We start from the raw sequence: 16,521 nt of genomic DNA on the forward strand, positions 1-16,521 counted from the left end.
GATTATTTTCCTTCTAACCTGCCAAGAATTCTCAGGACCTGATGTTAAAGGCAGTGGACACTATTGGTAATTACTCAAAATAATTATCAGCATGAAACCTAGTTGCGATAACGTAACCCTCCTCCCGACGGCCTCCAGCCTGGCGGCCGTCGGGAGGAGGGTTACGTTATCGCAACTACATGAAACCTTACTTGGGAGGTTGATAGTATAAAACATTGTGCGAAACGGCTCCCTCTGAAGTCACGTAGTTTTCGAGAAAGAAGTAATTTTCTGAAAGTTTGATTTCGAGACCTCAGATTTAGAATTTGAGGTCTCGAAATCAAGCATCTGAAAGAACACAACTTCGTGTGACAAGGGTGTTTTTTCTTTCATACTTCGACGACTAATTGAGCTCAGATTTTCACAGGTTTGTTATTTTATGCATGTTGAGATACACCAAGTGAGAAGACTGGTCTTAGACAATTATAAGTTAGTTAGTGGTGCTTGTGCTAAAGGTTTGTGAATGTGTTGTGTGTGCTAGTTGCGATAATCGTAACCCTCCTCCCGACTGCGAAGAGAAGGGAGGGTTACGGTTATCGCAAATGGCATGTGTGTGCCAGCTAATTTTCTGAAAATTTGATTTCGAGACCTCAGATTTAGAATTTGAGGTCTCGAAATCAAGCATCTGAAAGAACACAACTTTATGTGACAAGGGTGTTTTTTCTTTCATACTTCGACGACCAATTGAGCTCAGATTTTCACAGGTTTGTTATTTTATGCATGTTGAGATACACCAAGTGAGAAGACTGGTCTTTGACAATTACCAATAGTGTCCAGTGTCTTTAATCCATTTAAATAACCTAAATCTTATCTGCTGCAATCCAACTCAGTCAAGCCCGGTTCATACTTCATGTGAATGCAAAACAATTTTTTTTTGTCACGGAGCTGTTTCCGCAGGGAATGGTTCGAAGGAGTTCAGCACAACTCAACTGTTGCGAAGTATTCGTTGCGAGTTTGTGACGTCAAAATTCGTATCGCATTTAAACCCTCAAGCTTAAATGGCAATCAGTTGTCAATTTGTCAACAAGACCTCGTTAGCCTTTTTTGGGAAAATCCAGGAAATGTGCCTGTCTAATATCAGTGACCAGAACGGAATTGGCCACAGGGAGTAGAGGTCTTCCTGTGCTCTTAAAACGTTCTTGGAGGAAATCGTCATGTAATGCTGGTTTCAGAATTTTAATTTGAATGTTTTTACAGAGACCCAGTCCATGTACCCGTAAGCCATTCCACTTTATAGTATGAATAAAGCATTGCAATAATTTTAAGTTTTATATTCTAAGAATTAATCATAGTATTTTAATCTTTGAAGAAAAAATTGATTTAGAATTATTTAATGTAAGCAGACCTACACGAACAAATTTGTGCTAAGAGATTCTGGTTTTTTCCCCAAGACAACTCGCAAGTGCGGAGCGTGAATCCATTATCCCATGGGATAAAGCGCCCAGCCTCGCTACCATGGGCAGCGCGCCGTATCGATACCCACAGCACCCACAGCACCTCATCCCCCTCCTCACAGGCCAGATTGTTAGGTGTTTTGTTTTGTAACATTTGAATTTTGGGATGAAAGTTCGAGGGGTTCATTAGAAACCAACCTTCTAATTGTTTCAGTTGGTCCCTCACTCCATGTACATAGGTCAAGTGACTCGGTCTGAATTTTGACATTTTCTGCAACAAATAACTGGTTCACTCTATATAACCACTAAACAGTCTTCTCTTTATTAACAAAACAACATCCTGGAGAAAATGAGCATAGACCAGGTCTGGCCGTCATGACAAGTGTTTTGCCACTTTTTTTTATAAAAATGGATCAATTCACTCTTCAATAAATCAATCTTAATTAGATCTTGCGTTCATAAAGCATTGAAAACATGTAGGACTCTATGAAAATATGTAAGAGTGTTTTGAGTGTGCACATCTGCTACATACAAGCATCATCCACGTATATTAAAATAATTCCTACCGAAGTCCCCCCATATGAAATCTAATTAATCAAGAAGGTATTTGCCTTACATTCCATCTACATGCACCCACCTTTTACTCTAGTGCAGTGACATTTACGTCCTTCATAAACTATGTATGTTTGCAGTCTGAAGATGTTGTGATTATTTTTCCTTTTGGTATCGGTCATTGCTCATTCATCTGGCAAGTCAATTTCAGGGGTGCACTTAGGGAGGATGCTGAAGAGAATGCAACGATGTTTGGATTAAGATGATGTGATGTATCAATGGTATTCATTGTGTAGTTTCCGAATAGATACTTTTGTTCTTGAAAGAGGAAATTTACTCTTTGGTGATCATTATGAAGAAAATGTGAAGTTCATGTAAGTGTACAGGTGTACTCTCAAACCAAAGAACATTCTTTATCTTATTCTGACACCTTTTTCTCAAAATGAAAGTGGAAATCTACTGAATTTAAAGAGAGTGCAAGATGTTAGGATTAAGATGGTATTCAGTGTGTAGTTGGTATTCAGTGTGTAGTTTCTGAGCAGATTGACTAGAAAGGGAAGACAATTTTTTTTGTTCAGGAGAAAATTTACTCTTTGGTGATCATATGGAGAAAATGTGAAGTGCATGTACAAGAACATTCTCAATTTTAACACCCTTTTTTTCACAAAATGGAAGTGGGAATATACCGACTCTTTCAGAATAGTAGCCTGGATTTATTGACAGATTGTTTGTTATGAGTCTTATTCTGTCACTTTTAGTGCTTAGGGTCGAAACATCAGGCCATTAACTATTTTTTCACTTTTTTTTTCTTCTTCACAAAATGGAAGTGAAATCTACCAAATTCTACTGAATTTTTAAAATAGTAGCCCGGATTTATTCACAGACTTGTTGTTATAAGTCTGAAACTGTTACAGTTAAGGATGAGGAGTCTTATTATTTTGATGGTGAAGATTTGAGTTTACTTGCAATGTGTGCACCTGACATGACATTACTTGTATGTAGCACTTGTCATTTTATGTTGATGTTTATTGTTATGACATCTCGGTTCTGGAGGTGATGTTGAGAATTCATATAGAGTATCCTTGGATTGAGTGTAGCACAGAGCAAGGATTACATGTAGTAGCTTCAAAGGTGGACTAAATTACATAAGGCCTTACATGTTTCTTAAAGTGGCGACTTCATTACGTGCTTTTGCTTGACAAAAAAACACCAAATTAAATAAAATTGTGTTTTTAATCTAACCTGAGAATACTAAAATACTAAATTATGACCTTCACCATCAATCGGCACAGGAAGGTGTTTGTCATTAAACTATTTTCAAGTAAGACTCTGAATGAAAAGGGGCATTTCCTTAACATCAGTATTTTTATACCAAACCAAACAAATGTTTTGCTTTTGTAAAAAAAAAATAAGTTGAACAATGCTATCCATTCAAAGAGAATAGTTTGCTGGCAAAACAGATGAATAATAGAAAAAAGAAAAAAAAAGAAGAAGAAACAAAAAGAAGGAGAAGAAGAATTTAATGAACATGAAGCATTCATCAACACTTTCTTGTGGTTTTTTTTAGGTAGATAAAAAAGAATGGAAAAAAAGAAGAATAATTTTATGTAATGTAGCGTTCGTCAACGCTTTCTAGTCTATACTGCATGGCCAGCACTTTTCCAACATTTCACCTGTACATAAAGATCAACATGACAGGATTATTGATCAACGTTACGGTATCTTTACATCATGTCAGGATTATTAAGGGGTAAATACTTGAATCTAGCCAACATGGCCAAGGTGTTTTGATGAATTCCTCAAAGCCTACAAATGTACCAAAAATTACATCGTTGTAAAACTCTCATCAAAACCATGCAATGTAGATGTTCATGAAAGATTTACCATTCTAATGACCATTATGAAGGGTTGCCTAGCAACACCTAGTGACATCAGCATCTAGTAAAGCTCCAAGCTCATGAATATTGATGAGCTGCTGTCGGAGGAGGCTAGCAGTGGTTGAGATGTGGCATATTTGTCAGTGAAATTGTTGGATGGATCGAACGAGGAGTGTCGTTTGGAACATGTGGCACGCAGCAGGGTTGTACCAATACGGATTTGTTGTTTCAAACAATACGGATTATGTAGCTCTGTACTTCATCTGATACCTGGAATTGTTTTCTGAGTTCTGGATGTAGATGATCAGGAGGTCTTCATGGCACAGCCAGCATTTATATATCCTCGTATGCATTCTACACCATTTTGGGTAAGAAAACTTGGTGGCTTTGATGTGAATTTTCGACAGACACCATTCACTCTCATTGTTGTAAATTTTTTAAGTTTAGTTGTTGTTTCTATTCAGAAAAATATGTATGAGTTGAGTTTATATAGTGCTTATTTGGTAAAATCATGTACAAATACAATGTACAAAATGCACGCACATGAGTGTAGGCCTACACACAGTAATTGATGTGGATACTGTACAGGCTACAGGTACCTGCATGTTTATATATTATCTGGCTTAAGTTTCCCTTAAACATGTTAAAAGTCTGCCTATACATGTATGTTAAAAGATTATGAGTATTATAGAGTTAAACAAATGCCTAAACAGCTTTCCAGTTAAATGCAAGTTAAAACAATGGAGGATCAGTCTAAATTCACTCCAACCAAGTGGCTAGCCAGTTCATTGTCCGAAAGTATCACAACATGTATTTAAAGATATGAACGACAGGACTCAATGTAGAATCAAAAGCGAGTGGCCTGGTCCTGGCTGGTTAGTCACTGTAACAGTTAAGGGCAACCCTTCAAAAAATAAAACATTACAATTAGGCCTATAAATACAATACCCTTACTGTTCATGTGCTCTTGTTATGTGACATTTTCAAGCTGATTATAATACTATTGAGTTGAGCATGTTGATGTGTTTGAATTGACGTGGCACATATTGTGGATGTTGTGCACCATATACATGCCATACGGCAACCCTGTAATCATATCTGAGCGTCCGTGCAGGGGTTCTCTCTGGAATAAATCTCCATGGATTTAAAAACACCTGCTGAAGGTTTGTTTGATAGCAAGTGGAATTGTCTGTTATTGAGACCGCTTTATGCTATATTGTCAGGAATGAAGAGAAAAGAATGAGATCCAATTACAGTACTTTAGACCAAATTGATTGGATTCACAACTTGCCTGATATCAAAATATTATTTGTTGACTATGCACTGTAGTCAGGATTTGTACACATTCTTCTATTTAATCCAATTAAATACAAGTTGTATCGCATTAAAAAACACAAAATTAAATAGTTCTCTTTTTAATGTAGTGTTTTTTTAATGCTACAGACTGGTTAGTATTCTTTTTAAAAATTAACCCTTGTTGAAAGTTTCTTCTTTTTAATTTACAAATTTGAAGAATATTTTAGAACTTAAAACTTTGCATCATCAAGAGATGATATTAGAAGAGGTTTTTTCTTTGACTGATTAGGCTTTAGGTTTTTTCAAATCAAGTATTGACTTACCCCTTTCACACGAGAGCAATTTATCAATGGTTCCTTGCTACTGTAAATTGTAGCATGGTTGTAAAATGTACCTCGTGTGAAAGCTTGCTAAATCAGTGCACGATGACAATAATCAGCGATCTCAAAATTTAGGACCATGGTAATTGGTGTGCCGTGTGAAAAGGGCTCTAAACCGACACGCTATATTATTGCAAACTATGCTGATCTCACAACAAACCACCTCCTTCCCTTAAAAAAAGAAGACAGAAATAAAAGAAACAAGATAGACGGGAAAAAAAAAAACCAACATACAAACAAATAGCGTAAGAGTATTTTCAAAGCCTTTTCAAACAAAGCACAATTGACGTAATTAATAAACAGCCATCTCATATATGCCAAATACACAACAGTGATGTTTTTGTTTTTTCAGCTTCTATAAAATGCAATTATCATAATGCTGTCCAATGAAGGAAGCTGCTACATTTTTAATTAAGGCTGCTCAATTGCCTTCAAATATCCATGGAATGTAATCCTTCAAATGAGAACAATAGCTCTGATGTTCTTCACACCTGGAAATTCTGAGTCTGACATCTGACATTAAAGAATTTTATAAACACAACCAGGGCCCAATTCTATTCTTCGTAAGCACAAAAATTGCTAAGCACAACAAAATTATGCTAACCAGGATGTGTTTACCAACTAAACTACATGTACCATGTCACATACAATCTGTGACTGGTATCCTGATTATTTTGGCTAAGCAGTTAATCTTTATGCATTAATTTCTGCTTAAGAAGCCCAGGTTCTGTAGAATTCATGTACATGTACCATATGGAAAGAGTCTCTTGGGGGTACACCTTTAGGATGTTATCTCATGATGCATGAAGACCTCCTGTAGGTAACAAGTTTCTGCTTGCTGATGCAGTCTTGTAATAATAAGAGAGTCATTACGATATTAAACTGCCTTGCAGTATCCCACTGTGTCTAATATTTCCGTTTACATCACCCTTATTACATGTATGGGTTTAGGCTATGACATAACCTTAACCCAGGGGTACTAAGGAAAATTTCCTTCAATTTGTCTAATCCAAACACACTCTTTGAAGTCTGTCTGTATTAAAGATGTACTGGATTTGTTGTGCGTTACTGGGGCCGAGATTTACAACCTTACGATTTATTTTTTGTTTAATTCTCATCGAAGCTGGTATAAAAATACAACATTGTTGCTGATGTACATGTACCTGATCTTGTACTTTTAAATGTTTAAATTTCTAGAGTTGTTATCACAGTAATATTTAGTCCAAATTCTTGCTTCCAGTTGCCAAAGTAAATAATTGAGTATGAGGCCATTGAACCCTAAACAAGTGCTTGTAAATTACAGAGTCAGCTTAGCAATCTTATGGGATATGGGATGACTGAGGCCACATGCAAGCCAAAGTGTCTGTAACCCTAAACAAGTGCTTGTAAATTACAGAGTCAGCTTAGCAATCTTATGGGATATGGGATGACTGAGGCCACATGCAAGCCAAAGTGTCTGTAATAAGCGTTCTGTACAATATTATGTAACAATGTTTCTGCAAAACATTTGTCCACAAACATGGATGTCATCATCAGTCGGCTGCACTCACAGATGGCAGACATAAGCTTTTCCCATTCTCCCATTCTATCCTGTCTTCTGCTAGTCTCAGAAATGGATGTATAATGTAGTCGGACTGTGTAGTACTAGATGAACCCTATAACTTGACTATATATCTAATAAATTATTTTCCTCAAAGTGCATCGCAATAAAGGGATTGTCTCAGTCAGTCAAGTACTGTTGTCAAACTATTGCACTACATGTACTTCGAAGTGTAGAGATGACTCCACATCAAATCCATATCCATCAGCACTTTTTAAAAGTTCACAGACCCAAATTTTAATATTATGTGGCAAACCTAATGTATTTCACTTGGGAATGTAAATAAATACCTGTCATACACGTACATGTACAGCGTGGCACGAATTTGCATTAGTCACTCTACCTAAGTTGCTCACCATTGATTTCTTTCTACTTGGTTGGATTTGGGGCAGAGTGAGATTGGTCTACAGTTTTATCCTTGCTCGACGGTTTTACCAACAGCAAGCACATTGTACTGTACTCTAGATTGCGCTTGGAGTTTTGGGGTCATTGTGCAATACAGCTTTATGTAGACCTATATAGACCTTATGCATTGACGTCATCCAGCGGCCATCTTAGTGGAAAAACGCTGACGAAACAATCGAAACGCACAGATTTGTATGCGCGGCGCACAGGATTGGCCAACGAACAATCTCCTTTTGACGTCTAGGTGAGGGCGCCCTACTGAAATGATGTCATGTGCATTAAGGTCTATTGTACTAATTGTAGGAAGAGTACAAGTGCAATGTTTTTATCTCACTTTGCTTATGAAGAAATTCAGGCCTGTATGCTTCGTTTTTCAAAGGGGCAAGGGCAGCAAGGCATTTTCTTTTCGATAAAGGGCACCCTATGAGGAAATTGTAAGTTTGTACTGGAGCATTTCAAGAGCACCATACATAGCAATGACCAGGGGGCAGGGAGGCAATCACTTTATTTGCCTCAAGGCCCTCCATGTATATTGTTTCAGGCCTGGAGATACAGGGCATACATTATTAAATACATTTTTTACATGTTTATTGAATCTAGAAGTTTATAATTAGATTAAAATCATTGAGTTATGTGAAACACAAATTAAATCAATAATATAACAAAGATGGAAATTCCTGTGTTGGATAAATAATTAGCAGCTGATGCAAATATTAATACTTGTGGGATAATAAATCCAGCATCTGTGTCTTTGTTATACAGTGAAGTAGGATGCAGACCATGCTAGCTATTAATGGTGTGTGTGAGTCATACCACCTCACCTGGCATTAACATGTCTGATTTATTCTGCTTTTTGGCGGTTGTCATGGCAATAGAGATATTGGAGTGATACTTACCTGTACCTCAGACTAGGTTGAATACCAATGTATGCAATGATGATAGCCATGGAGGGGCTATTGGAACAAATTCTTCATCGACATGCCTGATACTTCACGGACGCAAGGGACAGGATTGCCTCCATGCCCCTTGGTCATTGCCTTTGTGCCCTTGAAATGCCCAAGAAGAAATTAACAATTTCCTCATAGGGTGCCCTTTACCAAGGAGAAAATGCCTTGGTGCCCTTGCCCTTTTGAGAAATGAAGCATGGGTTAATGTTAACTTCTTCATCAAGTATCAATGACGCGATTACACTCCAGAGGAGGTTTCCCACTGTAAACGCAGATGATGAGCAATGTAACTCATAGGCCTTTATCATGGTGCGGTCATCTTGATTTTACTCCATTCCAACTCATTGTAACCAAACTGAGGCTGGACGAAATAATAGTCTGGTGCCATGTGCAATGAATGTTAGCATTCATTACTGTTATTTGAAACTGGGAACATGACCAAGATGGTGACAGGGTGATAAAGATCTATTGTTGCTGGACCTGATTCAACTACACAAAGACACATTCTTTTATTGCCTGCAATTTATTGAGTGATTTTATAACTTAATTGCTTTCTTTTTTTGATGCAGTTCTTCAAAATAAATCCAACTCGGTGGTTCTATTAAAATTGTCATAGATACATTTAGAATTGGTTTTTACCAACCCGTAATGTTAAAGACATTAGTGATCTCACTGTATATTTTTTATTTTTTTTATTTTTCTGTACAGGCCACTCAAGTTGAGAGCAGGCTTCCAGCCACCAGACACAGAAGATCACTTCTGCAAGCTCCCAAGACCATCTCCAACTCCATCAAATCACCAGACCTCAAATCCATCAACGTTGTCCCATCAGTGTCTCCTTCAGGAATCCCTCAGAAGACCAGTGTGTTACACAGTAAGCATCTTCTGATTGGTCAACGCGTCTGGACAGCTGACGGACGCATCGGGACGCTAGAGTTCAAGGGAAAGACTCATTTCTCGCAGGGCTGCCTCTGCGGCATTAGACTTGACGATCCCCTTGGGAAGAATGACGGGAGTGTAGATGGGATTCAGTACTTTGAATGCAGCCCAAACCATGGGATTTTTATCCATGCGTTCAAAGTGCAGGCTGTGAACTCGGCCAGCGAGGGGAAACCATTAGAACTGGCGCCTAATTCAAGTGGGAAGATTGCTTTGTTACAGCAAGGATCCGGGAAGGAGACTAAACCTGCTAGTAAGATACCAGCTCTAGGACTCAGTGGAAAGATTGCCAGACCTAAATCGTTAGCAGTGAATGATGACAAACCACAGCCTGTAGGCAGAAGAGGGCTTGCCAAACGTTCTGAAATCTCCAGAATTGAATGTTTTTCTGCAGAGAAGGCATCAAACGGCAGCAAGCTGTTTCAAAAAAAGAGAATCAGTCCTGCGGACTCTGGGATCACTGTCCCAGGCTGGACTCATGACAGGACTCTACAGAGTAGACTTCCCTCAATCCATTCCAAATCCCCCTCAACAACATCCCATGATGCTACCTTTACAGTAGCACATGACCAAAGTCAACCTCAGAGAAATCAATCCAGCCACAGAAGTCCCCCTTCAAGAAGTCCCCCTTCAAGGAAGAAGACTCCTGAGCAGTCGAGTCCGAGAACCCGGAAATCGTCCTCTGGAAGCCTGCAAAGGGGACTGGCGTCACAGCCCAGTCTAAATGATTTGACACAGCTGTTGGAAGACGATAGTTCAAAGCTGAAAAAGGACGGTACGAGACAGAAAACTAGCCTTAATGAAACATTTAAAGTTGGGAAAAGTCCTCGTGGATTTCCGTCCTTAAAAACAGAGAAAAAACACACTAAAGAATCCACTTGCTATACCCCAACAGCCACAGATCTGAACTCCACTTCACCTTTATCATGGGATGCACATGATAAGGTCACATCCACACCTCTATCATCCACAGAGAATACGTACTACTGGGAATCGGATGGAATCTCACAATCTGATATAAAAGATACATTTGTAGTTCCTGACGCTGAGGAGGGTGATGATATTGAGTATAATGAATTCTGGGCTGTACCATCAGCACTTGATACTCCAACAGGTCGGTTACGATTTGATTTACTGACACCGGAAGAGTTTGAACAAGCTTTAAAAGATTGCAACATTCCTTTGGACAGTCCACAAAGTGAAACTGCACCACCACTCGTTGAAGAGTCAGACTCAGCTCCCAAACTCACTGATCATTGTAAGCCTAAGGTCTTGGAGTCTTTAACAGTCGTCGAGGATGACCTGTTAGTCGGAAGTGATACAACATTTTACAATATCCCTTCATTTCTGGTTCCTGCCTGGAGTATGGAGTTAGAAACAACAGAAATAGAGGCAAGTCAGTTGGAATCAACAGAGGAGCAAGTCTGTAATTCTGTATTGGATCAAGCAGCAGTAGGAGATGAACAGTTACCAGGCGAAGAGTTTAAAGCAGTTCCTAAATGGAGTACAGAGGACAGTAGTGACATAACAAACAACAACACAGAGATAGTCAACCAGCCTGAATCCAAGATTAGCCCTAAGGGCAAGGATAGAACTAGTTGTGCAGATTCTATAGCAATGAATGAATCAGATGGAAATCCTTGTGGGTCAGATCTTCAAGAGAAACCTGCCTCAATAACTGAAGTGCCAGATGGACATTCCACCAGCAGTAATGCCCATCATGAAGACTGTAATGAACCGAGTGAGGACGATAAGTGTGTGTACACTGATGATCTGAGTAACGAATGGCAGAATTTGGTCCAACAGGCAGAAACAGACTTTGTTGGGGAAACTTCATGTCCTAATCCTTGTACATTAGAGAAGAGTTTGAGTCCTGAAACCAATAGTGGAGGAGCTTCAGGTAATCCTAGTGACTTGACCTCAGCAGTGGATTACTGCCATGTGGAATCTCTACAGCAGCAAATGACGGCAACGTTTGTGACAGTGGGCGATTATGAAAAGGACTTAACTGTGGAGAACAGAGATTCATCTGTGTGTATAGAGTCCAATCAGCCCAAGGATCAATTGAAAGCTGTTAGCCCCTCTGTGACTCTGAATATTCTGAGTACAGGATATGAAAATGCAACAAGCCCTGAGAAGGAGAGAAGCTTTGCTTCAGAAGGTAGCAGTGAAAGTGCCAGTACTGTCATTGCTGACATGTCTCCTGACCAGGAACAGAACAAACCACTAACAATCAAAGAACGATGTCCTTCTGCAGAGCTGGAGACTGTAACACAGTTTGAAATGGCTGAAATGACGTCACCCTCATACGACAAAAAGAAGTTTGGACCAGAACTGCTTAACTCTACATTTAGTGCGACACAGTCAAATGAAATAACACAGATCGAGTCACAAAAGGGAAAGGAAAATGGTGACAGCTCAAAGTTGCCTAAGAAACGCATGTCATACCTCCAGCAGCCCAAGTCATTCAGCTCTACCAGAGACAATGAATCATCTGTGAAAAGCAACGTAGCTGCAACAAAACTGAAGCTGACTGCTGTTAAGTCATTGGACTGTAAAACAGAAACATCTTCTTTAGGTTCATCTGTAGATAACAAGGCCAAGAGAGGCTACAAGCCAGGCTCTTGGAAATCTAACAAGAATCCCACTTCTGCTACTAACAAAGGTCACAGCAGCAGCAGTAATGCCATTCCAAAACAAAAGGCCGCGGAACTTCCTAAACAGAAGGCTGCAGGACCACTTAAACAGAAGGCTGCAGAACCTCTCAAACAAAAGGCTGCAGAACTTTCTAAACAGAAGGCGGCAGAGGCAGTTACCAACAAGGACAGCAATTCTTCCATCAAACGTGTTAGTGTAAAGAGTAAAATAGACACAGGGAGAAAATCCATAGACATGACAGGCAACAAGTCAAGCTTCACTCTGCCTAACAAGAAGTCCTCTGGTCAAAATAGTACATCATCTTTGGAGGTTGAACCAAATAGCCTGTCTTCGTCCAACAGGAGCATGAAGTCTGATCTGAGTGGTGTTGTTACCAGAACAAGTAGTCGGAGCAGCTCTATTGGTGAGTCGTCTGCTGTTAGTTTTGTATTTTTATTCAGTGTCTTATATGTAGAGGTTACTTTTTGTTTTCGAGTTGCCTCTCTTTTAAAACGAACAAAAGTGATAATTTTAGATTTGTAGTTTGAAAAAGAAGTGTGTTTGTTTGTCATTGGCAAAAATTCATCATATTGAATTAGTTTAAGTTTTGTCATTACAAACTAACATTGATTAGACTGATTTAAAAACCAAAAACCAAAACACTAGCAGTTAACACTTGCTTTAGTAGCCAACAGAATTTACATCACATTGTCTCTGTGTCATGCCCACCCACGCTTGCATTTGTCTTCGGCCATGAGTAGGATATTCCCATGTTGAAAATATCAACTAACATTAAATAAAATTGAGACTTGTTTCACTACGAACAGCAATACGTACAGTGTGTCTACTGCATTAAAGTACATGCTTTTCAAATTGCGTTGTATCCTTGGCCCAATTTCATAGAGCTGCTTACTGGCCAATTTCGCGCTTGCTGTCAATTTCCATTTCATAGCGCTGCTAACTGTAATCATGAAAAGGCATACTAACGCTCCAGTGCTTACTGCACGAAAATGAATGACGTCAGAATGCAAACCATGTTGAACGTACAAGATGGCCCCCTAATTTTCTTGCTAACTTGTGAAATACGCTTTATACACATGAGCATATTTTGTTGTGCTACAGTAAGCACAAAAATAAGCTTACCGTTAAGCATCGCTTTGAAATTTGGCACTGGTGGATTCCTCCTAGTATTTCATATTCATGTAGGATATTACATGAGAAAATTTTGTTCATTTTAAAGCTACATACATCAAGTTGTACGAAATTTAGAAACTACAAAATTTGGAAGAGGTGTTTCCCTGAAGATGACAAAAAACAGAAAACTGTCATTTATCATTAGTAATTTTTTTTCCCCTTTTGCATTGACGCAGGAGGGAAACCAGCCAATAAAACCACCTCATCTCTGCGCCACACAGACCGCAATCATTCTGAACGGAAGACGAGTACATCAACAGTGAACTCTGACACTTCGTTGAGGACTGAATCAAAAACATCTCTGTCTTCAAGACTCAGCACCTCCACTTCAGATGGTAAATATATTTTGTTGTGACTCATCATATTGGCTGGGTATGAATGTTGTGAAGATTTGTGCAATGGTTTTATAAACTAAGTTTCCTATAATGTTGGTTTTACCCTGATGCACCGATTTGCGTAAGCACTGTATACTCAATACTTTCCCGAGCTCTGTGAAAACAAATGTAGCTTGAGTCAGTTTGAACAAAGTTTCAACATCCAATCTGAGATGAGTTCCTAACAATTCACTCAGTTTGTATTGGAGTTTTCAGGTTTTAAAGTATATGAAAGGTACATGTAGTTTTACTTTGCAAAACGATTTTTATCTGTACAGTTCAACAACAGCACTGACCATCTTTACCTGTGAAACTACATGTAGGTTGTAATTATGCTGCATGATTGATGCTTCATTAACAATCTAGAACATTCCCATTCTAGTAACAGGGAAGATGGAGAAAATTTGCAGAAGACACTAAGATGTCTATTAAATAAGCCTTATTTCATGATGCATGGTTCTCAGATTCCACTGCACACTACACAGTGATTGTATTGGCCTGTAAGCGTTTGATATAATCCAAGTGAAGCTTGAAGCTACTGTACTAGTCAGTGTTGTGGATGATGTTTCATCCTTGAAGCTTTGATTGATTAAAAGGTGTCTGAACATATCAGTTACAGTAGAAGACTGTGTAGTCATGAGCAAGAACACTTAACAGAATAATGCTGGGATATAAAGTAGTGGGAGAAGGAAGTCTTTTTAAACTAAAGCTTATACAGCAAAATTAAAATATTTCAGTTGAAAGGGAATCTACGGGTCTGTCTTGAAGAGAGGTGTTACACAAAAACAACTGAAACTTTATGTGAAACATGTTTGCATTAATGCAAGTATGTAATGCATGTTTGTCTCAAAAGATCCACCAGATTTTTGTGATCAGATTTTCGTGGCTACAATTCACTCGCCTGCGGCTCCTACTATCCACGAATCTACAATCTCGTCCACTCTCCTTAACATAATCGCACATCTGTAGACGATAATCTACAGGCTCTCACGACCCGGTTACTCTGGGCATGCTCTGGGAAAGTATGCCATGAATTGTAGAAGCACGTGTTAAATACATAGATACAGGAAGATAAGGAATGATCGAGCATCTAGGAATGCATGCCAATCATAGCTCTGACCTGGGCCCAGTTTCTTAAAGCCTGTAAGCCTGTAATCACAAAAATCTGCTTAGCACAGGAAAATCTTGCTTAGCAAAAACAGGTTACCAGCCAACATTTCATAAAGTTTACATTGTTGCGACTGGTGCCCCACTCATATTTTGCTTAGCGAATAAATTTATCAAGCAGTGTTTTCTGCTAAACAGCTCTATGAAATTGGGCCCAAGAGACTTGCTCTTACTTTAACAGGTTTGGCATATATACTGCAAAACCACAAATCACTCTGATTTGTTTCAAAACATTTCTGCTTTTCGAAGATAAACATATTGTTAGATAAAAATGCAAGCTTTGGAGGGCACAAAGAACTTGAAATGCTATAATATTCTTTAAAAGAAAATATTTAAAAAATGCAATATTAGAACTAGTGTACTTTGTAGCTCGTTACTGTTTTCAAGGAAGTACATGTAGCAAAATGTAATTAGAATCTTATTGCAATGGCCTGATGTTTCTCTTAGATATATTTAGTCAGTATGGAATGAAAATGAAACCATAGCAGAGATAACAGTTGTAGATGTATCTAATTACTCTACTACAGTATTCATGTATATTATGGGCATAAATAAACACATGATTTTATCCACAGTTTTCTTTTAAAGAGTAGCATCCTTAAGAAGACCTATTGACCATATATGGAGATTGTTTTCCCTCGACATCCCAAGTAGTAATAGCATCAAGATGCAAACATTCATTTCAGGGTAATCTAAGAGTAGCTCAAGATAATGTTACACTGAATTCAAGCTCATTCCTATCAGATGAAATGTCAGTCACTTCTAAAGATGAGATTATTACACGCTGCATAGAGACTCCATCATCATAACTCCCTATACTCTGCTCCTTCATGTTTTAGGAACATTGCAGAATTGGTAAAAATAAAAATAAAATCGTCTAAGATCACAGATTTACATAAAAGTTACATGATCTAATGATGATGATAGTAGAAAACATTCCTTGAAATATTTCTGTCTGAAATGTCATATTTGGTGAGACATAAATAAAACTAATTTCCCGTTTGGAGTTTAACGCTCAGTGCATTTTATTCATTTTTTTTAAAATCGATATCATGCAAAATTTGTAATTGGTTTTTCACTAATTTCTCGCGACCTAGATGGCCGATCGATCTCAAACTTTTACATGTTTGTCAGTTGATATATAGTGGATTACATAAAATGCTTACACTGCCAGAAACTGTTTTGTTAGCAAAAACCAATTCTGTAATATTCCTTTAACTTCAGATAGGGTTTCATGGAAGTCGGCAACTTAGGCCGTGTTTGATTGATTTAATAAATGGATTTTTTCGCCAAGGGCTTTCGGACTGTCGAGTGTTGAAAGTGAAAATAATACTTGAAGCACTTTCTTGCTTTTGTTTTTGTTTCTTATCATATCAAAAGCCTTTCCTTGTAGTAATGACAACATTGAAGGGACTGAAACATACTTAGAACGAATTGGATTGAATTTTTATTTCCGGGACGTAGATTTTGAATCACTATATGTAGATAACAGCTGTGAGGAATCATGTCTAGGCTAATTTTTTATATTAAAGATATTACAAACACAAGCATTTTGTTTTCTGGTTATTATTATCTATTATTATTTTATTTCTCTTCATAATTTCAACAAAATTACACACAAAAGAGATATAAAAAAGATATGAAGAAGGCTAGGCTGAGGAGGAAAATGTAAATTTTCCTACAACCTATAAGGTTCAGTCTGCCCATAAAGATATTTCTA

General features: G+C 38.2%; 1 protein-coding gene across 6 annotated transcripts in view; it reads left to right on the top strand.

The window, feature by feature from the left end:
- Nucleotides 1–16,521, top strand: part of LOC117293911 (restin homolog) — a 55,989-nt gene that overhangs the window by 13,538 nt on the left and 25,930 nt on the right. For 3 of the 6 annotated variants that reach the window (XM_033776389.1, XM_033776390.1, XM_033776393.1), the window contains exons 1-3: nucleotides 4,032–4,230; nucleotides 9,199–12,490; nucleotides 13,437–13,595. In XM_033776389.1, the coding sequence (XP_033632280.1) occupies nucleotides 4,180–4,230; nucleotides 9,199–12,490; nucleotides 13,437–13,595 (3,502 nt within the window). In that variant the 5' untranslated portion in view covers nucleotides 4,032–4,179. Of the gene's footprint in view, nucleotides 1–4,031; nucleotides 4,231–9,198; nucleotides 12,491–13,436; nucleotides 13,596–16,521 lie in introns of those variants that run through there. The other 3 variants (XM_033776392.1, XM_033776394.1, XM_033776395.1) reach the window with 1 other exon arrangement.

This window comes from Asterias rubens, chromosome 8 (genome assembly GCF_902459465.1).
Source record: "Asterias rubens chromosome 8, eAstRub1.3, whole genome shotgun sequence".
Lineage (NCBI taxonomy): Eukaryota > Metazoa > Echinodermata > Asteroidea > Forcipulatida > Asteriidae > Asterias > Asterias rubens.